The 27,134-nt window shown below is 35.1% G+C and overlaps 1 protein-coding gene across 4 annotated transcripts in view; it reads right to left on the bottom strand.

The window, feature by feature from the left end:
* Positions 1-27,134, bottom strand: part of LOC145693862 (CXXC-type zinc finger protein 1-like) — a 149,094-nt gene that overhangs the window by 16,805 nt on the left and 105,155 nt on the right. For 3 of the 4 annotated variants that reach the window (XM_081770052.1, XM_081770061.1, XM_081770056.1), the window contains 5 exons: positions 21,766-21,923; positions 14,846-14,989; positions 12,108-12,293; positions 5,768-5,905; positions 3,351-3,515 (listed from right to left, as the gene is read on the bottom strand). In XM_081770052.1, coding sequence (XP_081626178.1) covers positions 3,351-3,515; positions 5,768-5,905; positions 12,108-12,293; positions 14,846-14,989; positions 21,766-21,923 — 791 coding nt within the window. The remainder of the gene's footprint in view (positions 1-3,350; positions 3,516-5,767; positions 5,906-12,107; positions 12,294-14,845; positions 14,990-21,765; positions 21,924-27,134) is intronic. The other variant, XM_081770053.1, reaches the window with a different exon arrangement.

Genomic DNA, 27,134 nt, shown 5'->3' with positions numbered 1-27,134 from the left:
AATCGCCCTTATGATAAGCATAATGAGAAAAATTACCAACTAACGGAGTATTGAAATAAAAAAGGAAACGTAATTTCCATGATAATGAAAGCTATCAGGCACCACAATCGGTTGGACATTCTTGGAAGCACATAAATCAAAATTAGATATTACCAAATCTAAGTCAGATACATTATAATCAACATTGAGATTGAGATCATCCAGAAATGTAAATAAAATTTTAGCCTTACATTAATGTAAGTGTTACTTAACTAAGTCTCAGTGACAGCAACAACATCGTATTTGCAGTCTGCCACAGAACTATAAAACTGTTTATTTTTAGTTCGTAATCTACGTACATTTTGGTACCATAACTCAATGTTCTCCATGATGAGTCTCTATGTTTTCATTCATTTCTTCCATATTATTTGTAACATTTAATTTCTTTAGTTTTCCATAGAACGGACCAACTAAAATACCTTTACGCCAAACTTCAGGATAACTTATAACATTATAATCAAACTCAGAGACCTCAATATGAAATGAGGAATAAGAGTCATATTTGGTTTTGAGTTTAGTACATTTGACAGATTTTACATATTCACTTAATAATTCTTCAATATCCTCAACAGAAGTGGATGGGCTAGATCTTGTAACAAACAAAGCCTTTTTCTTTGCATTAGAAACCAATTTTGTTTTAGTAAAGTCCATTCAGTTTGCGTAAATTATTCTTTACTCCTATACCTACATTCGGATTTTGATTTAGGTTTACATCTTTATTATTATTATTATTACATCTTTATTAACAGGTTTACTTCTCATTTTTCTTTGATTTCTTGAAATTACTTCAACCCAACTTCCCTCGGAATCATTCTTCCGATTAGTCGTACCTGATGCTTGATTAACACTTACAAGTGGTGGAAAACTGTTTTCTTGATCTATTTCTTTAACCTGACTGCTTTGCTCATTTTCTAATTGCGATTTCATATTAGATACATGATCGGACATAATTACATTCTGTTGTAAAAGAGACCTCAACTGATAATTTTCATCACGTAAGGAAGTTATCTCAGCTTTGAGAGTTCTTATTTCTCTCAAGAAAATTTGAGTCATTTTATCAAAAGAATTATCAATGAGCCGCTGAAAAGTAGCCAAAGAAAGATTTTCATTTACAATAAATTTACTGTTTATTCATTTCACTACTATTTCCAGTGTTATCATAGTCTATTTGTTCCATACAATTTTCACATACATAATTTCCTTCAGTTTCCACTGAAATACATGATACATGACATTTAGTTGTACATTTCTTACATTTAACAGCTTTTTGTCTTCCGTAAACTGGGAGATCACAATATGGACAATTTTCAGCTGAGGGTGGCATATTAAAAAATGACAAATAAAAACTACATCAATCAAAAAGAAAAGAAAAAAGTCGAACTCCGCTGGCCTAAGGAGCAAGACAAAGAAAAGGATCATCCAAAATACAGACACAAAAACACAAAATCGCTTCTCAGACTGCCAGAGAATCTAGAAACAACAAGAAGATTTCACGACCCTTCCTACTTAGAAATATGAGGATGCAGATAACGGACAGATGGAAATGTCCTTGCTTAGCAGCTGAAGGCCCTGCAGCAACACACAGTCACTGCGACTTACTGCCACAGTACTGGTTGACTAACTGCCATCAGCGTTAACCAATCCCACCAGCCAAGGATAAGAATGAGATGTAAAAAGTAAGAAAACGCTTGGCACTCTAAGAGGAAGGGACAGCTACTCTAGATGGAAATTGGAGTATTATAATAATAATAATAATAATAATAATAATAATAATAATAATAATAATAATAATAATAATAATAATAATAATAATAATAATAATAATAATAATAGTAATGATGATGATGTAGGCCAACAAATATGATTATAGATCAAAAGTAAGGATGTTCTAAATTTTTCTCCCATTAATAAAATATAGAAATAAGCTTACACCCAAAACTAGCGCACTAATTAGTCCTTTTTTTTATGTACAACCATCAGTCTTTCTTTCTTTTCTTTTTTTTCGTATCTGAACATATTACTTAGGATTTAAAATTGAAAAGGTAAGTTTATTATTATTTTAAGGGATGAATATACTTCAATTTTCTTCTGACTATCTTACTAACGCTCTTCTGAATTAAATATCTACACACACTTTTCCACAGCTGTTTTCTTGTAAACACCGCTTATTTTCCCCACACACAGAACATTAGGTATAGAAAAGAATTCAATGTTCTAGAGTTTGACATCTCTTTTCAGTAACGAGGCTATAATAACGGACGTAGACCTATAGCTCAAAGTGGAATCCGAAACATATGACCTTTTATCTGGAATCGAACGTGATTTTCCACGCCGAAAATGGGTAAGCGAACACGAAAAGAATTATTATACAAAACTGGCAAATAGTGAATATATGATCCCAAATCCAACCCTATTCGTCATCGGAAAAACAATTTTATATTACGTATCTTCATTTTTAAGTATTACTTTTAAAAATTACAGATGTATTAATGTTTCTTTAAAGTCATTTTAGCACAACAATGGGTCCGAAGAGTGGGGATGTACTAAAAAGTTAAGCTTGTGTATCATTATACAGTGTCCCTTCTAACTGTCAAAATGCCTAATGAGAGTCATCAAAAGGTAAAAAGGAAATTTTTAAAAGTCAAAAAAGAAGAAGCTGCTTTATGTTCCTACTACAAAGGAATTATTCATCTCTGGAGCAAGATTCTCAAGTGTAAGTCTGGAATATTTAGGACCTAGCAGCTTTTTCCATGATAATGCACTGGTTCACCGGGTAGTACATACACAGCAATTTTTGGTCCACAAATAAATATGTGCTTAATCATTCACTACTTTCCAGATATTCTCCTATTATTTTAGTTACTATTGAAAGGGTGCCTCTTTTATGACGCTGAAAACATTTATAGGGCTCTAAAATCAAGTTGTTCAGATACACCACAAGTACAGGATACTTATTCTTCATAGGTAAGGATGAGGTTTATAAATATTGACCTTAGAATTTCACGGCGAAAGCGATTCCTAGGAAAGATGTAATGGAGTAAATGAACTTTCCGCAAATGGCCAAAGTAACGCAGAGAGTGTTTTTCATGGTAAAGTTCGTAAATTTTCATGTGAAGATATTTTACGCTATTGGTAGGTTTGATGTGCACTGTTATCTAAGCGAATATTGAGAACGAATTCGGCTAGTCTTATGTGAGTGTAAACTGGACTGGCTTATTCACATCATACAATCATAAATTTTCACACACAAGCCTTCAAACTTATAAATGTTGCATTTTTGCATTCGAAACTCTAACATTATACATAATTACCTTATTAAAACATTTCTCCATATGTCGAACGGCAGTTCGGGAATGAATCTCATGTCCACAAGTAATGCAGTACATACTCATTTCGCCTTCACATTCATCAGCTTCATCATCGCTTCGAACATCAATTGAAGCATTCTTTGCCCTTGCCACAATCGCATCAAGTTCCTACAAAGAAACAACCGAAAGAATTAAGTATTAAAATATGTGAGAAAATATTTTTAGCATTATACTTAATTTTCAGCCTCATTTACAAAAATCACAAGATAACTGTAGAGAACAATATAATATAGGACATTCTGAACGTGTTACACAAAATGCCTTAAAACACATTAATACAACGCTGTAGCTACACGTAACTAACCCTAGCGGCCACACAAGAAGCTCTTCAAGCAGGTGGTCTGATAATATATATGCTGTGTCTGAAATGACATTCTACACTCGCTGTAGACCTTGGCGTAGCTGGTGATAAGACTTTGCCGGTCAGGCGTCATACAGTATGTGCTCCACAGGGATCAGATGTCGAGACGTAGTGGGCCAGATTAAAACGCATATACCGAGTAAAGCACATTAAGTTGTCCTTGTTGTATGAAGACACGTGTTATCCTGTTTGAAGATTGGATCCAGTGAAAGGTCTATACAAGGTTGCAGATCAGGACTGACGTCGTTACGAATGTACGACTCAATAGGTCATACTCCCCTCAATGAATACCAGAACCAAGTGGGAAGTGCAACTTACAGCCCCATATCATAATGACAGATGTGTGTCCAGTAATATGTCGGATTCCTTGTTCTCCTGCACGTCTACGGATATAAACATGGCAGCTACTATGTTTGAGTCCCGATCGAAACGACTCTCATCGCTGTATACCACCGCCCATTCGTCTCACCACTTAATTCGGCGATGAACAGTGTCAAGGATAATCGTGCTAAAGGAACACTGGGATGTAGATCTACCTCCACAAATAGAATGCTTACTTTTCGTGTTCCCATGAGGGGGAGGGGGCTCTCGTACTACTAACGGTCGTTGTCCTGTCAGTTAGGGTAGACCAAATGATCCTTCTATCTTGGCGCTTCTTGATGTATCACGAAGCGGAGGAGTAAAGTCTGCTATAGAAATCTTACCCCTCTTATCATGTATACCACTGATAATCAGTACGAACACTCACGCGATAGGCAATTTTGCGGAACGATCTCCCAGCCTCACGTACATATATTATATAGTTCTGCTCGAAGTTATTTAATAGCGAAATAGGCATTCGCTAGCTTCATTTTGGGATTGCGAACACAGATGTACGATGGCCTTCAAACTACTAGCAGCAAACCTCAACAATCAGCGTGTCCACTACGGTGCCCAATGCTCTGAGACCATCGAATTAAAATCAGTATCTCCTCTACAGAATCGATCGATGTATGCAGAAAGTTCTTAAATGCATTTACACTAATGCAATTGTACCAAGAACAAACTGTCTCAAATAAAAAAAGAGGGAAATATTCTGTTCTTGCATGGAGATGCACTAGAAACAAATACCACAATCTCTCTCACAACACAAATGTATTCTGTTTCATCACGAAACATCTTACTGCACCACCGTAAACGCCTATTCTACTTTCAATGTTTCCCTGCAGCGAGTAGTAGAACATATGTCATTTCATGCCATTAAACTACTTCTCGGTAACTACGCTCTTATTTGTGGCACACATATTTTAGTATTTAACTATTAAAATCCCGAGTAGTTTGGTACAGAATTGATTAAGATGATGGATCCTTGTTATTTTCTCATCTTTTATGATCAAAACTAGAAAAAATAAACACTTTGTCAGATTTTATCATTATCTCAACACAACTATTATCTTATAGTAATGAAATACCTGCAAAATGGACACGTCTTCTCGGCATTGCGCACTAAAATACAATAGAACTCGAGTTCAGCACAATACATAATTCGACATAAGCGAACGTAAAACAATTGGAAACAATAAGAGTAATGTCAACTTTTGACACCTGTTACAGTTGGCACGTCAATCTCCACATCACTATCCACAACAAAAATGTTTATATTCTGGATCTAATGGTCCTAGCGTCTTTCCACAATAACTACTCTCACATGAAAATACGCGCATTATAGAAAACTGGGCTAAACAGGCTGAACTAAAATTAGAGCCTAAATATTCTTAGTCAAAACGAAAATGTACGCGACCAGATCCATCAGCTTCAACTTGGGTTAAGTTTTAAATTAATTTGCCTACTCCACGTTATTATTATTATATTGGATTCTATCTTTCCATTGATTACATGACTGAGTATGATTTCTACTTAACAGCATATACTTCACCCCCAAACCAACTTCCTATTTCTACATTCACTTGCATCCCGATGTCTTTATCCACTGTATTAATTTACAAAAACTAAGACGTACCTTGTGTCTAGTATCTAATTGCTGCAAAATATTTCGAACTTCCTGCTGCTGCTTTCGCACCGCTTCTAAAGCTTTCTTGTTCTGCTCTTCAGCTATACAAGGAGATATTGACCATTCCTGAAGTCGCTGAGGTAAAACCTACACAAAAACATTTTATCAGAAAATATAATCATTGTTTACAAAAACAATAAATAGTTATCAAAACTACAATTTTATATCACAAATATTAATACATACAAGGCATACCGTGAGAAGAACGCCAAGGTAAACAAAAACAGAAATACTATCGTATGCAAAATATGAAAGAAACACAATCTAAGTTAGAAAATGAACTATTCAAATTGTATCTATGGAGTTATATTCTTTTTATCATGGGAAAATTATTATATTTAATTAATTTCCAGTGCTGACCATTCTGACTAAAAGCTTTTCATAGCCTTACTGAAATAATGCTTTGCACATATACTTCTCTGCAAACATATGCTTCACGTAATTGTTCGTATAAAAAAGTGTTCCCAGTGTATAAGGGAATAAAGGAAATCAATGAGCGAAAAGATCAAATTACATTTATAAAGGAATATTTAGTTCTTTCTTTCTTCCTTATATGTGTGAAAACAGAGCAAAACAATCTACTAATTTATTCTATGTTTTATGTGAATATTTTCTTGCAACTCTATGCAGGTATCTGCGTTTGATACGCTCGAAGCAGGATTAGTTTCTTCAGAACTTGCCGTGAGATCGTAACTAATGTATTCATATTCCTATTAGAATCAAATCTGACAATAATTCGTTTACTTTAATTAATAAAATGCAGAAGGACAAAGTTTCTTCAGATAGTTTTGCACACAGAAATGCACTGTTTGACATTAAATTATACTCATGCTAGGTATCGATTTTTCACAATGTTTTCTTCCTTTCTCTAGTTTTTTAGAAAGCAAATCTTCCAAGAATTATTCTTAATGTTTATAATTTAAAACAGGAAAAAAATGCCCATCAGACGAATGGGGGCGAAAAATTTAAAAATGACACCATCTTCAAGCAAAGTCATGTAAAATTCATTCCATTAGTTTTGCGCACATATGGTGATGTAGTAACTAGGCCAGCCTGCTTAGAACGAATTGGCGAGAAAACCAGTCACATTACAGTAAAATGGAAAACCCTAGTAGAACAAGCAGAAAAACTACAAGAGGAAGTTTTCATGAAAGAAGGCTTGGCAGAGTTGGAACCCGTTATAATAAATTTAAAATACCCATGTTCAGGCAGAGAAAATACACTGATATAAATGATGTTGATAGTAAGATGGAACAAACGATGGGCCTTTAGCAGTTCTAGTAGTATAAATTATCAGGTAATTGATTTAATTAATGTTAAAATATCTCTGTATTTCCAGAAGGCTTAGTAAAAACTAAACTATTACTGGAATAACATGTTTGAAATTATGAGTAAGTCCGCCGATGAATTTTATCGTAAAGCGAAAGATAGGATCAGAAACGGGATTGTGTATAGAAGCCGGCAATACTGCGCTAGATCTTGCGTATCATTGGTTACTGTTTTTATGTACCTTCTCAACTGAAAAGCGCTGCAGAGAATTGAAGCCTTCGGACGAACAACAGGATAAGCGCCAAACTGAACAAAACTGGGATTGTCAGTGGAACGTCGAGATATTGGTTAGAAATAAATATATATATATATATATATATATATAGATAGATAGATATAGATATATATATAGATACAGATATATAGATAGATAGATAGTCTCCGTAATGATTCTAATCTTTCTGTTTGTACGAAGTTAAGTGGAACAAAGGGGCACATGCACAGACCGTCCTAGATGATGCAAAATGAGCTGAAACCTTTTGAATTCTTTCCTCTTTTACATTTCCTCAGCAGAGTTTGTTCCGTTGTTCGTCCGCAAGTGTTAATTACTATATACAATGATTTTATATTCCAAAAATTATTTATAAAATACAAATTGATATATGGGTAACATTCATTAAAAATAGGTGATAAAAATATATATAGCTTTTGCTTCAAAATACTCTTATGTTCTCCAGATTTTATTGCAATTAGCAGGGTGCGAATTACCGGGGGGGATGAGGGGGATTTTCCCCCTCAATCACATTTTGTTCCCCCCCAAAGAAGTCAGCTGAAGTATCCCAGGCGGGGATGCTCGATTTCCCCCTCAAACTATGCTTAGTATAACTCCAAATTTCACTGATTTTTGTTATTTCTTGTAAATTTAATCTTCTAGCTGTATTTCGAAATGATCGATGTAAACTGTTCAGTTTTGGTCATTTCTACTTACCACCTAATTACCCACTATTTTCAACGTTGTTTAGTAGAACTATATTATTATGACTACGGTTGTTACTTGCAACTGTACCTTCGTACCCTTCAGTTCGTCATCGTTTGTGAATATGAATGTAGTAATTGCGTATAACAAAGCCACATATAGATTTATAAATGTTCTTAGCGGTTGGCCAAGAAGAAGTAAACAAATAGCTTCTTCTACCATACTTGGCGAAGTTCGGATATGTCATATTCATCCTCTATATTTGTATCGATTATCATCTTATTTTAATTTTTGTTATAACATGTTATTTCATTTTCCAGTGTACTCTTTGTTAGCACATGGTCTTCATTCCCTAGTAGGTTGTGTGTATGAAACTCAAAAGTTGCATTTAATTTGTGATAATTAGCATAGTAATCACTGCTTTTACAGTTTACGCAAATGAACTTTTGAAACTGTACTCAAAATCTGAGATATAGGTAGGTATTCTCTCGTAAGTATATGTTAACGTACACGCTGGGGGATACGCTCCTAGTGAGCAGACATGTTAATGAAGGTGATTTTTAGGTGAATAAGCGAATAATTCAAGATTTGTTTCAGCATTTGTTAATACGACTGGTTTTCCGTGTCATTGTCCGTGTCTGTATAAGCATTTCAACTGGAGCGGGTTTTTTTTAAAAGTTAACCCTTCATTTTTCCATCTTTTCGCTGTACAGTTTGCTGTCCACGCAATTAATGTTGTCTGAAAAACTTCAATGTAATGTTTTACTTTATTTGAATAACGTAGCCCATAGTGAATCAACTCATCTTCAACCTAACAGTAAAGTAATTTTTAAGTGCTGACTTTTCGTGCCCATCACGGAATCGATATTTGGAGAAAAAAAAGTCGTGATGAGCACAGCTTTAGCGGTAAGTAGAAGCACAAGCTCGAAATTTGAATTGAGAGATTTTAAATATTTGGTCTTCGATTTGACCTTGATGTGAGAAATCGGGACCAGCAACAATCTATTTCTTATTTGATAGGCTAATATCTAGATTTTCTTTAAAAAAAAAAAAAAAAAATGTCCGGTTTAACTGATAATTTTAGTGGTTTTCACAAGACTGAAGTAGGTTTCTTTTCGCAATCTGTATGTATAATTGTAAAGTGGAAGCTTTCAATATGAGTGGAAAAATTAACATATGCTTGTGATCATGGCTATCGCTCGAGCCAAATTATTAACTAAATAAACCTTAGAGAGCTACGGGGACAAGAGTGAGTACAACATTAAAACATGTTCAGAAAGGTTTAGTGGGGTGTGTGTGTATGTCAGACAATATATGTGTGTATAGTTATTGTCGGTAGATTTATTAAATTAATAAATCTCTTATTTATTACAGATGTCACACACACACACACACACACACATATATATATATATATATATATATATATATATATATATAGGGGGGTAAGGCATTTATTGTCTCATTTTGAAATTTGAACCTTCAGACTATGTCCTTTGGCCTAATTTTATCCCCCCCAATATAGATTATCTAATTCGCACACTGGCAATTAGTATGCAAACTGAGAAATACTCGAAAATCAAATCTTGTACATCTTCAACCATTCTTGCTTTGAGACACTTTGCTAAATTCACTTCCGCTTTTGTGAATGTTAGTGAATAATTCAAGGGCAATGGAAAAGGAAACCAGGTAGTACGTGCACAATGCTATTGAATAAACTAATAACTGTTTCCAAACCTTTTGTTCAGCGTTTCCCAACCTTTTTCAACTTGCGGCACACTACGGGTGTAACTAGAATTCTCGCGGCACACTCATAGATATTATTTGTAAATACCGTGGTATTTTTTTTCTGATTACTGATCTCCTTCTCACAGGAAAGAAAGCTCGAACACTGGTTTTCCCCCGTGGTTAATCATTATGCTTCTTTTCACTCTAATTTAAAAATAGAAAACAATTCAATGAAATATTGGACTCAGGTTTGCAAAACTACGTTTTTTTTTTTTTTTTTTTTTTTTTGAAAAATGTATCCAACCTTTCACTAAGAAGATAGATAACTAAATAACGAACAGATAAACAAATCTCTTGAGCTTTAAGACACAAATGTAGGTAATTCGTATGCATGTTTACTTTGTCGAAAGGCTTGAATGATATTTTAAAATTTCAAGTTACGAAATAGTCTGCAACAATAAAGGAGCAACAATAGTCACAACAATGATAACTACTTTTTTCAACATTAAAATTGTATACAAGAGTAACACGGTATGAAACTTAAAATTGTAGATTCACAGTAGAGGTTCATATTAATGTGAAATACAAATATACATTTTCCCTTATGTCTTGCAATTTGATTTTTATAGAATTAATAATTTTCTTACGATTTCCCCGCGGCACACCAGCGGCCCATTCACGGCACACCAGTGTGCCGCGGCACACCGGTTGGGAAACGCTGTGTTATAGACTAAGTATTTGGATGCGCAGTCTATGACGTCTTAATTACTGACTACTCAAATTTATACATTATACGAAGGTCTTGAAAATACGAGGGGGTATCGTAAAGTTTTAATAATCACCAGGAAGTTATTACGGTATGATGATGAAATTTTGTCAGTATTATGTTTGGTTGTTATGTGCATGATGTTACGGAAATTAGCTCCTGATGATTGTTATGTTTTTACAGGGTGTGCCAAAAGTGACCGAAGAGCAACATGGGTAAGATTGAGGCTCCAGTGTGATCAAGTTCCTGCGTTTGAAGGTTAATAATACCAGACAAATTCATGACGAGATGAAGGCTGTGTATGGCGATGATTGTCCACGTTATGACACCATTATAAAGGGGAAAAGGAAATTCCAAAGTTGTCATATGTACCTCACAGACGACTAAAGACCTGAAAGACCACCCCTGATGGACGATGCGGCCACTGTGAAGAAAGTGGAGTGTTTAATCTTAGAAGACAGACGTGTAATCATCCAAACGATTATGAATGAGACTGGTCTCAGTTATGTAGTGTGTGGAAAATTATCCATGACGAAATTCATATGTCTAACGTATCTGTACACTGGATTTCTCGTTTGCTGACACCTTTTCAGAAGCGCCAGCTCATTCATCTCAAGCTGCTCTCGACAAAGCAAGGGCGTATGGCTTCCAGGTGTTGCAGCATCCACCTTATTCTCCAGACCTCGCATCCAGTGAATTTTCTTCCAATGAAGAATACGTTGCATGGTCGCTATTTTGACAACACAAATGACGTTAATCGTGAGGCGGAAGAGTGGTTTAAAGCATAATGTGCAGACTTCTACAATGACGGTATTTTAAAGTGAAGGAACGCTGGGAGAGAATTGTAAATCTGAGCGGTGATTACACAGAGAGGGCTTAACAACTATAAATCACAACAATCCCTGTATCCTGATTTCTTACTATGATAATTAAAACTTTACGATACTCCTTCATATAATAGTATTTTGTAAATACTATCTGGTTCACTTTCTAAATTTTTGATATTCTTCATTGTTTTTTCAAAGACGTCAGGGTGAGGAGATGCACTTAGCGAAGCCCCTAATATATATATATATATATATATAGTTCAAAAACGTATTAGATTGTTTCCAAAAGTTCTATAAAATTCGGGATTATAACAATCTATCTTCCTCTTTTCCGTTGAGGACTTTGTTGTAAGTTCGTTGAGGAACCAATTATGTGTTGTTAAAAAAAATAATAAAATAACAGGAGAAATTTAAAAAGCTTATTAAGTTTATATGGGCGACCGTACCCATTTATTCAAATATATACACAAATTTTATATATAGAAAAAATAAATTATTAATCGTTTAATTAGCAGAGATTCTCACTCAAAATCGTCTCCGAACAAGCAATTTGTAGTCTTCAAGTAAAATGCTGTCGGCTCTAGTAGAGAAAGGCCAATGTTTGATTGTCTATTAGTCTAGTGGTCAGTTTTTTCGCTCTTATTTTTTTCCACAAGATATTTAATACTTATTCCGTCATTTATGAACTATTAATTATGATAATTGTACAAACTAATTATTTACCTGATAAATGCGGCTAGTTGCTAATTTAATACCACAATCATCACTACAATATTTGCTTCCTGGTCTCGCAATTTCGACACAACCTGGCCCGTAACACTGACGAGGAGAATCTTTTGGTCCATATTTCTCACTTCCTGAATCAGAGTCCTTCTTCTTTCGATGATATGGCTGCTTGCTTGATTCCACCTAAAACAAACTCTCAAGATAAGCAAATTCTTTTAAAATAAGCATTCTATGGAGATTATATATAAATTTGACCAAGTGACATAACTTTTTGTTGAAATTATAGTATTATACAGGGTGGCCCACATAAAAGTACCCCAGCATGATAATCAGGTATTACCCGGGCGGGCTACTTTTATGTGGGTCCTCTTTTCTAAGCTATATTAAGCAGTAAGTAGCAAAACAGCCAACTTCATTTTTTCACCAGTCCAGAGATCCGTTCTTTAGAACATAAACTGCACAACTCGTCTGATAGGTCCTTCTAAAACTAACTGTCATATACTATCTAAAGAAAGCCTTAGATTTTGCTAATACGTACAAGCTTACCATAGAACCAGACCGACTGTTCGAATTTTACATAATCTTGCATTATTTGTGCCCTGACTACTAACATTCCGTAATCACGAAAACAAAAAACTTTCGTAAAAAAAAATAGTCTGTCCTATCCCTATAACGTACCATTATTTTCCTTTATTTTCGGTTATGTCTCTTAACGTTCATAACTTGCAACAGTCCTTTACCCCAGAAAATTCTAACAACGTAACTGAATTATATGCATCAAATACTGAACCGGTAACAAGCTATTTCATACAAAGTGAAAAATACACAACTGGGCTTTGAATCGAACTGTCGTCTCCAGCTTATGTCGATGCATCAGCAGCTATGTTACCCAAACATCAAGAGTGCCAATGTATGTCTGTTCAGAAAGTATTCCTTGTTTCATTAATTGCATAAAAATATTTCAACTTTTTTTTTTTTCATTTCCTATTCCAGTTTCAAACTGTTGTAAAAGGAATCCCCCCCCCCCCCCAAGAAATTCACATATAACAATACATTCAAATTTAAGTTCTTTAAATTATTGTGCTAGTATCAATGTATGTATTAGCAAACTAGATATTGTAATCTATGAAGTCATGTATCGAATATCTCATCCATTCTTGCTAGCTGCATTATGAATACATGGAACCTGTAAGTATGACAAAGGGACCCAAAAGATTTGACACTCGAGTTTATCTCTTCGTATCTCTTGATTATAGATTAATATTTCTTACAGTATATTCTACTCTTTGACTTCGAGTCTCAAAGTGAATTAAAACAATATAAACACTCAACTAAACTAATGCTTTCTGGCACAAACCTCGAAGGACTTAAGTCTACCAGCTCTCGATCTAATATAATACCTACAATTTTTAGAATAGGAGTTTCACGCATTTATAAACATATTCTCCTTTAATGTAACACATATAGATATTTTTGCTAAAGTGACATGAGCACTGGTTCTTGGAACAAGGAAAACTCAGAAACTTAGAAACTAAAACTTAGAAGCCAGTTACCCTCATGTTTATGTAGGTTGCATGCTGGTTATTTTCTACTTGGCATGCTTTACGTAGATACTTGAACAAGCATCATAACAGTATCAACTACGTATAATGTAAATCAAATCAATAAATATATAAATAACCAATAAAATTCTTTAGAAATAAAAAAAAAATATATGATACTAAACATTCTTAAAACTTATTCATAAAGAAATATCCTCCAATATCACCAAATAATTAATTATACGTAATTATTAACAAGTCATATCAACGAATCCCTCTAGAGCATTTGAAGGAAGTCATTATGATTGTTAAATGTTACTTTTCAGAAACATGCATATTATACAGGGAGGACAGAAAGTCCCTTTACACACGAACTTAATGACTGTAACAATGTAAGATGTATATTTAAAATCTGAAGCTCGCATCCTAATCACTGATATGTCAATAGTACTCCTGACGTGAATTACAACGTGATTGCTGCATAACTGTCACGTGACCGCCCGCGGAGGGACGAGAATAAAGTTTGTGCATGGACCAGTTCACTGTCTTGCTTGTTAGGTATTAACTGGACAACAAAGGTACATACCAGTGACTTCACTTTGAAGGAGCGCTAAATGACAAGTGTATGGGTCCATGAAGGGAAATACAATAACGAAACTATACCGCAACGCCAGTGGGGTATCATTAAATCACATCAAGAAGAAGCGGTACGTCGATAATGATGCCCTGCGGGCAAGTGTGCTTGAAACCTGCCAGCTTCTGACGCCGCAGCTGCTAAAGCAGGTAAGTAGGACATAGAGGCATATCAAGCTGTGCAGGGATAATGGAGGTGCACATACGGACGTTCTGGACAAATAATTGCATGTATTATCGAGCATTATTATTGAAGAGGTGAAATAAGTGAAGGTGTAAAGGGATTTTCTGGCCACTCTGTATAACACTTCCAATTATTTTAGTTTACATGCATCAATAAGAGCGGCTATTCTCCGCAAAAAGCAATAATCACATTCACAAACGTAACATAAAGACAAAAGCATTTTGGTTAACTTAGCTTCTATAAAGCAGAAGAAAGTATTAAAATAACTTGTGGATGCAGAACAAATACAGACCGAATATATTTGCATCGCAACTACAAACAAGAAAATAATCATCTTGGTTATGGACTTTGAAACATCTCCACAATGTTATCAATACCTTTTTCTTCTTCTGCTTTGTAGGCTTGGAAGTTTTTGGTTGCCACGTATCGTCGTCAGAGTAGTTGGCTTCTCGCAGTACAGGCTTGTACTCTGGGTCAGAGTCAAGTTGAGTTGTACTTATGTGTGACGACCACTGCAGACCCTGAAATCCAAGACTTTGCTTCCAGGAGACACAATAAAACTTTTAACATTAACCCTTTCGCGTCAAGCAATTTGTATTCTAAATTTTAGTTACATATTCTATGGTTAACTCCCTTCAAACTTTGACACCCCAATACTTCCGCAATGCTTCATTCATATTTGGGATAGTCTAGACTGATTCCTAGTCATTCCTATTAAGGTATCTTTATATTAGGTTACGAAATTGTATAACTAGCTCTCTTCAAACTCTGATACACCAACACTTCCGCAGTGCTTAATTCATATTTGGAAGATCCTAGCCTCATTCCCGGTCATTTCTACTAAGCAATCTTCATATTACTTGTTGTTATGGTAGAATCAAGAATTCTTTTTCGCGAATAAATGATTTGTGTCGTTTCTTTTGAAGCTAGAGACTGACTCGACTTCCAATGAGAGTATTATGCTTCGGACCCCACAAATTATCTACGTCTCATATAGCCACTGATGCTGAAAAGATACGTTGAAATGAAAACGAACAAACAATAAAATAAAATCAATCCGAATCCAAACGCTTCTGTAACACGTTTTCACAATCTTCAGATCTTCAATTAAAATAATAATAATAATAATAATAATAATAATAATAATAATAATAATAATCGATTCCGCATCTCAAGAAAACGTACCATAGCCATCTGTAACACTTTACCAAAACCGGAAGTGGTTGAAATTTAGTAGTACTTCCGATTTAAATATTGATTTTTCCATAGAGCAAATATGGTGAAATATATCGAGAAGTGTTTTCTTAAAATCGGTTATGCGTCCCAAGAACATATTCCATTCCCTCCGATAACTATCAAATTAGAAGTGATACAAATCAACAGTTTTCGGTCTTGACATTATTAGTCATAGAATGAAAACCATAATAAAAAGCGGCAATTTGCTTTTTGAAATCGATTCAACGTCAAGATAGAATATCATCACCACTCGAGTTACTCTACTATAACCGGAAGTTGTAAAACTTTTCTAGTACTTCCGTTTTCAGCGTTGATCACCATACAAAAAGGGTAACAGCGACAATCAATATTTTGGAACCATCTCAGCGTGTTAAGAAAAGATATAATATCCATCGGTAGCAATGTACTAAAACCGGAAGTGGTGGTACTATACCTCCTGTTTCAGTATTGAAATCCATAGACCAAAAACGAACAGAGATAACGAGTTTTTGGTATCGATTGCATCCCATGACACTATCTACATCCATATTACCATCTGTACGAAAACCGGAAGTGATAAAAAATTTACCAGCCAATGTTGACCACCAAACAACAGAAACGGAAATAAATAGCGACCAGAGGTTTCTTGAAATTGATTCTAGGTCTTAAGAAAATATATCATCTCCACACTAACACTCTACTAAACCCAGAAGTGGTACAAATTGATTAGTATTTCCAATTTCAATACTGACTTGCATAGAGAAAGTATGAAAAATAAAATCGACGTTATCTGTTGTTTATGATCGCATCATGGGAAAACGGTTGACGCATTTAAAACGCATACACACAGGTAGTAGCTTCCTCAAATTGGTTCTTATCATATCATTATGGTTAAAGGGCATATCCTACGTGAATGAGGGCTTCAAACATTTATGAAATAAATAAATAATCCTACTTATTTATATCATTAAACTTTCATTTAAATGAGTATCCTCAGGGACTTAAATCCCTTCCATTAACCTATTCTGGAAATCTCTTGGTAAATACATATTTTAAGCCAATTCTGAAACTAGTGTTCACTGAGAAATGCGATTGAAGAAAGTAATTATAATCACATTAAGGCTATCATTTAAATTTAAGTTTCGAAGAAAAAAAGTGCTAAATCCAAGGAAATCTTTCTTACATGGAGGAAGTGCTGTTTCTGACGAGGCAAACTTTCGGGTTGCCATACAAATCAACAAACAAATTTTTAGGTACTGGTCAAAATAAACTCCTACTGATTCACAGACACAAAATCTATTCAAAATTTGATGATGATGTCTGTTGAAGTTCGCGTCCCTTTTCAGCACCGAGGTTGTATGAGTCGTGGACCTACAATCCAAGGTGAAATCCGAACAACAGTTACTACGTTCACATACTTATATTATTCCACCGGGGACCGAACCAAAGTCGCACGCACTAACCACTAGACCAACAGGAAGGGTTCCAAAATTCACAGAATGATGTAATGTAGTACATGGACGGCTTATCATTAGCTCTTTTCTTGAATTAGAGATTCTGGGCAGAAAAATCTCCGTATATTGAGTAATGAAATTCTACCAGCACTTGATACGATCGACTACTATCCTGAGCGGATTATGCTAGATACGATACTATTTCATCACGCAAAAAACGTGTAATGTTGGTTAAATGATAATATTTCCGAGGTGTTGGATACGGAAGGTCTCGTAAAAGAACATCATGGTCGCCTGATCTAAACCCCGCCAACGCTGCCATAGGATTTTTTTTTTTTAATTTGACGTGCATGTTGTTAAACTTCGGATGGGGAGAATATTACGAATACATGATTGCTATAGGTCCTCATATGATGAAGATAATTCAAAGAAACAAATGGAACGTTTGAAGAAATATTACGAATAACAGCGAGCATGTAGAGCATATTCTGTTTTAACGTCATGAGATATTCATATGCACTCGCAGTCTCTAAACACTCTGGCCGGCCTTTTGTGTTCATAACAATGAAGAATTACTGCAGAGAAAACAATTTCATATACTCATAACGAAAGAGTCGGCTATTAACTATATAAAAATTAAATAGACAATAAATAGCTATGAATGTAGTGTCCAAGTCAGCACCTTCATCTTTGAATGCAGTATCACGTGATAGTATAGCGAGACTGAAGGTTGAGAGAATGCTACACTATTACGTGAGACTACATTCAAAGATGGTGTCGTCCACCTGAACGCTTCACGGCTGCTTGTCTGCTATTTAAATTTTCCGTCTTTTCTCCCTACTTCTACTCCTGATAAAGGGATTTAGGATTTAGATTTCTGGGCTTTCGACATATAAAGACATTTAGCCCGTCACGTTTGAGGAATCACGTCCTACGGGGAGCACACTATTCGGGAAAAGGGAAGGAAGAAAGGAAGTGGCCTGGGGCCTATAAGGTAGGTACCACCCCGGCATTTGCCTGGTGTGAATGAGGAAAATCCAGGAAAATCTAATTTAGGGTGGTACCTACCTCGCGTTTTACACTTTTTCGACCGAGTGACCCCACTGGGAATCGAACTCGAGACCACTCGCATCGAAGGCAAGAGCGTTCGCGACTACGCTACGCGGGACCACTACTCTTGATACTACGCGGGACCACTCTACTCCTGATAAAGAGCTTAGCAAATGGACATATTGTATACCTCTTTCAGTATGTGTGAGACTGTGTTTTTTCACACAATATCTGGTAAGTAATTCGCAATTCCTGATAAATATTTACTTATTTATTTATTTATTTATTTTTAATCCTCTCATTCTCTCTTCGGGATATCTATTCAATTTATTTTGATAAATGAAAGTTTCAAACCTTAAGCACTGCATTGGACTAATGTATTACACAGCTATACGGACGAGGATATAGTTTACGGCTACAAATCGTCTTGTAAAATATACCTAAGTTTTCCCTTAAATACCCCCCCCCCCCCAAAAAAAAAAAAAAAAGAAGCTTACAATTAAAGACTTCATGAAGGGGCAACATTACAATCTTTATAATTTGCAATGAATCAGATAACTCTTCTCTGTGCCCAATCAACTGAAACATGTTCAAGCAGATCACTTACAAAACAGGCCCGTATTTATTTATGCAAAGGTCCAGACTCCGAAGGAGGAAAAAAAAAGCCATCCACGAGAGAGAAATCTGAGGAAGATCTATACTGAAAACAATGTTAGTTCAACAGTGCGACTTTTTTTTCTACTACACTGGTGCTAGAAGGAGCAGAGGTTATGCTTATTGGCAGCCAGTGTAACCCGTGCATTTGGTTCTATATGTCACGCCCTGTTACTGATGATTAAATGTAGGCGTGAACGTGAATACGAATAGGGGGACAGGCGCAAAATTTTCTTGGGACCAGGGACGTAGAATACCAGAATACGGGCCTGCTACGTAATATTGTTAAAAGTGCACGTGTGGACTTCATGTTAATGATGCAGCATCTTCAAGACTACTATAAACTATAAAATTGCAGTATAACTATCGTAAAAAGAGCATGAATAATATGAAAATTCTTATCTATTGACGCAACATACAGGCTTTCACTTTTGGCAATTCCAAATTAGTATTTAAAGAAAGAAAAAAAAAAAAACTCTTAAAATAGCAAAGATGTCCAGAAAAATATCATGTAATGAATTTTATGATTCTATCTAAATAAACTACCCAATAAGGAAACTTCAAAATACGCTGATCTTGAAATATTGTAGAATTTATTAGGTAATAAATATGAAAAAGATGATATACAGTTCCTACGTGTCGTTTTTATCAATGATACTACTACCAATAATAATAATAAACTAGCTTAAGTGTCCATAACATCACATCGCACCTTCGGTAAAACCATCTACGTGCGTTTTTTTGCGTTGTCTTATGTAACTCTCATCTCTTTGAAAAATCTGTTCTGAAACCATCACTACATCCTCTGCACATTGGATAGAGCATATTATGTTTATTTGTTGCCCTCCAAAAAGATTCCTAAAATAAACAGGTATTACGTTTGGTTTAAATTAATTTTCACGCACTTTCAACGTGTAATTTCTCTCCATTCGAACATTGGTTCATTAACATTTCGATATGAGGAGTCACTGATATATTTGGGTATGCATGCCTGAGTCACTTCGTAGAAGTAAACTTCAACAAAATGTTATCGATTCTGTTTTTTTCGTTACGACTTGGTGATTTTTCATGGATAAGTTGCGTAGCGTTCACAAATATGATCATATATCGTCCAATCAAGATTCTAAATTTTAAAAAATATCCTATCCTAAAATATTCTCATTCCACATTTTCTCTGTATAATTTTCAATATCACAAGTTCACTAAATACTATAACATAAATATTACAAGTTGCTCGTCTCAGTGAACGTAGAGTATGAAAACAGAGTCTGAAAAATCGAAAATCTGCTTAGACTGTTTTCATATGATGGTTATATACCCAGTTTAAGGGAAGTGAACTGGCGTATATAGTTCCGACAGTTCAGTTTCGTGGTGTATATAGTTCCACGATCTCCATTTTACATCATTGGGGATCAAACGCGGTACTACAAGCACACGTTCCAGCAGGTCAGATACTGAGAAGCTGGAATACGTATGAGATTTGGATGTATTGTTATTTATAAATGTTTCATTTACAAAAGAAAACACATGAAAGTCAAAATACCATTTACTAAAATATAATTTTAACACTTTTTCAAATATTATACGTAATCAGTTATTTGATACTATTTCTTCCGAAAGCCACTTCTCTGTAGCCATTTTCATTTTTATCTTTTAATTGTGCAATCTTAAAATTTGTTCTACAATTCAGACTCCACATTAGTTCTTGGGGACTTCTAATAAATATGTAAGAATTGGTAGTCATGCACTGGCCAGTTGAAGAGCCCATTTGAAAGTGAACAAACTGGTCGACCAAAGCTCTTAGAGAAATAAGCTGTATTATATTAATGATTTTTATATATATTAAAAAAATTTGGTTCGTTTCTTAGTAGGAATAAATACGATATGATCTGCTAACGCTGTTACTATTATTTCATAAAATCTACGGTTAATATCTCCCAGCTATGAAAGTTTACCACTCTACAACTTACTCGACGTGTCTTATTAGAATGACGGAAGAGCACGAAGCAAAGAAATATATATTACTTTATACTTTTACTGTTGTAGTATTTTCCGTAATATCTCGAAAACAGATTATGCGGAATATTACTTTTTTATTCTTTTCTTTATATTGGACTATAACGATATGTAATATTACTCTGGAAATGTGTTATTCCAAAAGATTCTGCTATTCTAATCCGAGATCATCGAACTGAACGCTTGTACGTTTGCTTCAACAAACATGAAATTCTATTTATTCGTGTTCTCTTGACAATTGCTAAAATTATGTTTTCTAGTATATTTTAATAGACACCAGCTAGCACATGTGCACTTTCAGTGACACTCTTTGGAGATAAGAAATATTGCTATTTCCGACATTGGACACAGAAAACAAGACCTGCACATAATGAAAGGCAGGCAGAAAGCAGATTCACTGCAGATTATATAAATTGACCCCTTCAAATGGGTTTTAAACCTCAAAATAATTTAATCTGATCGCGAAAGGGTCAAGTATAACAATACTGCAATACTAACTACAAAAAAATTAAAAAAAAACATGGATTAGTGGATTCGTTATTGAGAAAAAACAGTTAAAAAGAGCTTTTGTTGGCTGCATTCTAACTGATCTTACGTTTTAATTGATTTTGTAATTATTCAAGCTGAAGAACAGAAAGATTAGGGAATACACATGATTCCTTAGAAAATAACTGATTATGTTAAAATCAGAGCGAGAGGTACTCTTAACGAATTCTCTATCTTTATGTACAGACTAAAGACTCGTAATGCCTAACAGTCTTCTGGTGAATATATTTCAACATATAAACCTAATAAACTGAAAACTGTCCCATCAAAAGCTCTCTATGCACATGATAGACTACCCAGTACACATCTAACTTATATGCTACATACTACTGATATAATGAAAAGAGGGGGAAAAAACTTACAAAATTTAAGCACTGCCTCTGCCTGCATTTCTGGCGTATCTTGTTTGGTCCACCAAACTTTTTCATATCCTTACAAAAATCGCATCTTCCGCAATCTTCAGTACGATAGCATGCGATACACTCTCCACATCTCCTAGCGGATTTTGATTTCCCTTCCGCTGAAAAATAACAAATAATCATCGTTCAATTGAAAGGAAATTGTAAAACAAATAATTTATTTTTCTTTTCAAAGATTTTTAATTTAAATACTGTGATCGAGGAAAAAATAATAGTGTGTTGCTTCCCAAGCAGAGAGAACACACTATGGAAATTAAAGAGAAGTTGTAAAATGAAACTGAACAAAAAAAATGACTCATTCATGTTAATGCACTTTATGTCTTTTTGTAACAGAAAAATGATGATGGACGAGACCTATGGAATCCAGCATACTCGAATTCCGTTTACTCCCAAAAGGTCTGAATCTGTGATTACACGCAGAAAAAGGAAGAGAAGCTCCAAATAAAAACAGTAAACCGTTTCAGTTATTCAAAAGTACTTTTAAGGATCTCGCAACAAGAATCAATGTAATATGTCTTACCGAATTAATCCTTGATTGCTGTTGTGTTTTATAATTGATTTCAATTTCGAACACATTTATTGTTGTTCTGAATGAATGGACTGCAGTCTTCTGCAAATCTCAAGGTCTGAATGGTTCAATACTCACACAGCAAGTAGTTATCATACATAATCACTAGGGTGGTTCGAAAAAAAATAATTTCCCTATTTCCGGAACGCTATAGTGCGCAAAAGTTGCCATTGGTATAGACAAGAAAAAAACCAAAAGGAAAAAAAATATTGACATATCTTCCGGTCCCGCAACGCCGTTGAAATTTGAAAAATCTGGTAAATGCAAAAAATTTTCAATATTTTTTTAAAAACGACTAAAGAATATAGGACGAGGACCCTATATGGCCTAAAGGTTTCCTCAAGTTTGTAAAATCAACGTTAAAATAAATAAACTATATATATATGTGATATCTTCTGGTCGTGCATCGCTATCAAAAATTTGCAAAATTTGCGAATTTAGCAAAATTTTAGAGTTTAATGTGTTTTTTTATATTATTATTATTAATAATAATTTTCTTAAAACAAATAAAATAAGGACGCTACTCACCACGAGGTGGTGGCTGCACTTAGAGTTCCACTGCCCAACCTACCATCCAATGATTAGGGAGTATTATTTACTATTGTATTAACAAGTTAATAATTTTACATAATTCGTCCCCTACAAATTTCCATTTTCCTCTTTATTTTTTTCTATTACTAATGATTTTAAACTCTGATTTATGTGGGGGCTCAGTAATAAAGCGTTTACTTCTTGTGCATGGGGCCTTTGGTTCGATCCCAGCTCGCGCCAAGTGAGCTTTGTGGTGGACAAACACCATGTGCGTGGGTCTTCTCGGGATTCTTCCATTTCCTCCCACTTTTTCATTCTATCCTTTCATTCATTTCTCATCGTCACCGTCTACTTTAGCCTAGCCGGCATAATCGTAGGACGTAAAACTTAAAGATTTTATTTTTCATTTTTTTTTTCCGATTTATGCGGGCATGGATGACCTTGACAATAGTGTAACTCTGATGAAGCCGTCTCTAGCACTGTGTCCACACACTCTACCAGTTATTGAATTTGAACCTATCAATTGTGTGATTCCTGAAATAGACAGGCAGATACTCAGCAAAGACCAACTGTATTTACTGGACATATCAAAAGTCATCCAGTTTAGGCACTGCTCTGAAGACTTTTCAGTTCATGACCCTGGCCCTTTGTCACATTCAAGATGACTCACTACAGCTAATCGAGTTCTGCGGCTATACATTAGTACGAAAAGTCCTTCAGATAATGACGCAAATTGTCACATTTATCTTGAAGTTATATATGCCTATGTGGTTTGCCATTAAGTTGAGCAACAATTTGACCTAAAGTCCACAACATGTTTACGATACCATTCAGAAAACGCGGTTATTTTGCCAGAAGAGCTTAAATAAGTTGTAGACCCTGTTATAGAACGGAATGCTTACTTTGCTCATCCCGAAAATTTGCTTTTGGCGATGGTCATTGATGACAGAAAGCACATTGAAGAGCTTAGGTGCAGACGACTTTTGAAGGCAAGGAAAACAGCTTTTGAAAGTGATCCTATTAGACATTTTTGCCACCAAACATCAACTTTGTAGCTAAAGATTACACAGAAATAATACAATGGGATACTTGTAATCTTACTTTTCCTCTTTTGTTAAGACCATTGACTAATGACGAAATAAGGTAGTTTATAAGCAGATAATAATTTGGTTATGAATTTCAAGAAGTTCCCATCTCATACTCATGCTGTCGGAAGATGCGTTAAGCTTGTAACGGAAGCTTCCGATATAGTGTGTGGGCACAGTGCTAGAGACGGCTCCATCAGAGCTACACTATTGTCAAGATCACCCATGCTTACATTTTCGCATAAATCAGAAAAAATGAAAAAATGGAATTTTTTCAGTTTTACGTACCACGGTTATGCCGGCTAGGCTAAAGGAGACAGTAATAAGAAATGAATGAAATGGTGGAATGAAAAAAGGGAGGAAATGGGAGAATCGAGAAAACCCATACATACGGGGCTTGTCCACCGCCAAACTCACTTGTCATAGCTGGGATAGAACCAAGGACCCTATGCACAAAAAGTTAACGCTCTACCACTGTGTCACCGCTGCACCCGCATAAATCAGAGTTCAAAGTCATTAGTAATTGACAAAAATAAAGGGAAAGTTGGAAATTTGTAGGGGATGAATTATGTGAAATTATAAATTTGTAAATACAATTGTAAATAATACACCCTAATCATTGGATGGCTGGTTGGGTAGTGGGTGCAGCCACCCCTCGTGGTGAGTAGCGTCCTTATCTTACTTGTTGTAAGAAAATAAAAAAAAAATGTTAAACTCTCAAATTTTGCTAAATTCGCAAATTTTTGACAGCGATGCGCGACTAGAAGGTACTATATAAATATAGTTTGTTTATTTTAAAGTTGTTTATACATACTTGAAGAAACCTTTAGGCTATATAGAGTCATCATCCTATATCCTTCTGTCCTTTTAAAAAAATATATTGAAAATGTATTGTTTTTACTGGATTTTTCAACGGCGATGCGGGACCGGGATATATAAATAAAAGTTTTTTTGAGTTTTTTCTTGTCTATCCAACGGCAACTTTTGCGCAGGTTCCGGAAATAGAAAAATGATTTTTTCGAACCACCCTAATAATAACGGTACGGAAAACACAGTATGCTTCATGTGACAAACGAAGAGCATTCTCTATATATTATTACGTAGCTTCAGTTTCAACTGCACAATGTGCTTTGTCTGAAAAGTCCTGAAATAAATAAATGAATAAAATTATCTTTATTATTGCAACAATTCTTTACACTAAATTATCTTTACTGCAACTTCTCATTCACACTATTTTCACGGCAGACTTCACTCACCAATTACATACAGCGAAGAGAAAAACTCGTCTTCGAAGAGAAAAAGCTATTAGCAACCTAATGTGACGACAAAACTTCGTCCAAAGATGCTTTTAAACCTGAAGGAAAACTCCACTCAAAAGTTTTGTGTAGTAGAAGTTAGTTGTTCATGTAAAGTGTTGTAGAGTGAAATAGGCATATGCCCTGAATTGACGTATGTTCTGTGAAAGCAGTTGAGTTAAGGCTTTTCGCTAAATTCACTCCCACTTTTCTAAATTTTATGAATAACTTAAAAGATACTGAAGAATACCAAAAATATACAAAGTAAGCCAGGTAGTGTCTACAAAATCCTATCATTAACATCTGTTTCCAAACCTTTTTTTCAGGCTAGAAATCTTGGTGTACAATTTATGACGTCATAAATGACGGGTGCTAAAATTATTATACTATACGAAAGATCCTGTATTATATCACAGGGCTCATAGTGGTCTGGTCTCTTATAAATAGTTGAAAAGTGACCAAAACCTCATCATGCCCCTTTTCTCCTTCGTCAATTTCTCCATCACCACTCTCTTTGTTTGCTGTTTTGTTTCATCTTTTCTTGTTTACTTCTTCTTTTTGAGCTTCCTTCTTTCTTAAGTTTTCTAAGTATGCTTTGTAGTTACGGTAAGCAGGCTTAGCAGATGTAAGAAGTTTCTGAGTGAGTGGAACCAGTTCTGGCCTATTTCCGAATTTTTTCATCACAGATATTATATTTAACTTAGCATTGAGAGTTCTCAAATCCATGAAATATTAAAATTCATCACCTACTCTTAAGAAGAACATACAAGAAGCATAACACAAGATGAACATGATGAACCACACAAACACACACACACAACGTTGAGCGGAGCGTTAACTATTGTAAGAGAAAACTAAAAGACTATTATGATAGAAGAAAGAATAGACACAGAAGGGTTCTCAACCCCACTATGAGAGCTTAAGCATCCACCAACCATCCACTGTGCTTTAGAAAGAATAAAAGCTGACGTGAGAATAAAGCTGACTCTTTCACATGTGGCAGCAAGTACTGAAGCTTTCAGAGGAGTAATGAGTAACAAGTTTCTGCCTTTCTCCATTTATTTTTATATTTTTCTTAGAAAACTGCCAATGCAAAACATAAATCACACGAAAAAGTCACTTTACCTCCCAAAAAAGTAACTTTTAGTGACCAACTTGAAAAAAAAGTAACTTTTAGTTAAAAAAAAGTGACTCGCTATGAGCCCTGATATCATGTAATGACATTTTGCAGATATTGTCTGGCTCACTTTACATTATTGATATTCTTCACTAAGATTCAAATAAAGATGGGTGGCCTACGCGATGAGTCTTAGGAGATGGAAAATGAAATGAAAATTTTCTGTTTAACGCCCACGATTATGTCCTTTAGGCTAAGGGAGACGGATGATTAAGGCATGTGAATGAAGACGGAAAAAACGGTGGAATGAGAATGTGGGAGAACGAAACGGGAGTTACTCGATAAAACCCACGGCCACGATGTTGTCCACCACAGACTTACTTGGCCGGGGATCGAACCAGGGACCCCACGCAACAGAGGTAAAAGCTTTATCTCAGACCTACCATGTCCCATCTTAGGGGATGAGATTATCGCAATGTAAGAAAACAAATTTGTGTATCCCTATTGTGGTACATACAAGGTAGACCATTTATCTCGATACGTCCTTGTAACTTTTTAACTAATGGGCAAAAACGCTGAAATTTTGTACCATGCAAATATTGACAGCGGGATATTGCTTGGCATATATGTGATAGCACGAGGTTCACACTGCTGCCTACCCAACATAAAATTATTTTTTTCAAATGGCACTACATCAGGTTATTTCAAAACTCAAA

The sequence above is a fragment of the Thermobia domestica genome, chromosome 1, assembly GCF_964235325.1.
Source record: "Thermobia domestica chromosome 1, izTheDome1.hap1.1, whole genome shotgun sequence".
NCBI classification, from domain to species: Eukaryota; Metazoa; Arthropoda; class Insecta; order Zygentoma; family Lepismatidae; genus Thermobia; species Thermobia domestica.
The sequence above is the reverse complement of the archived record's forward strand: the minus strand, read 5'-3'. Positions and strand labels throughout refer to the sequence as shown.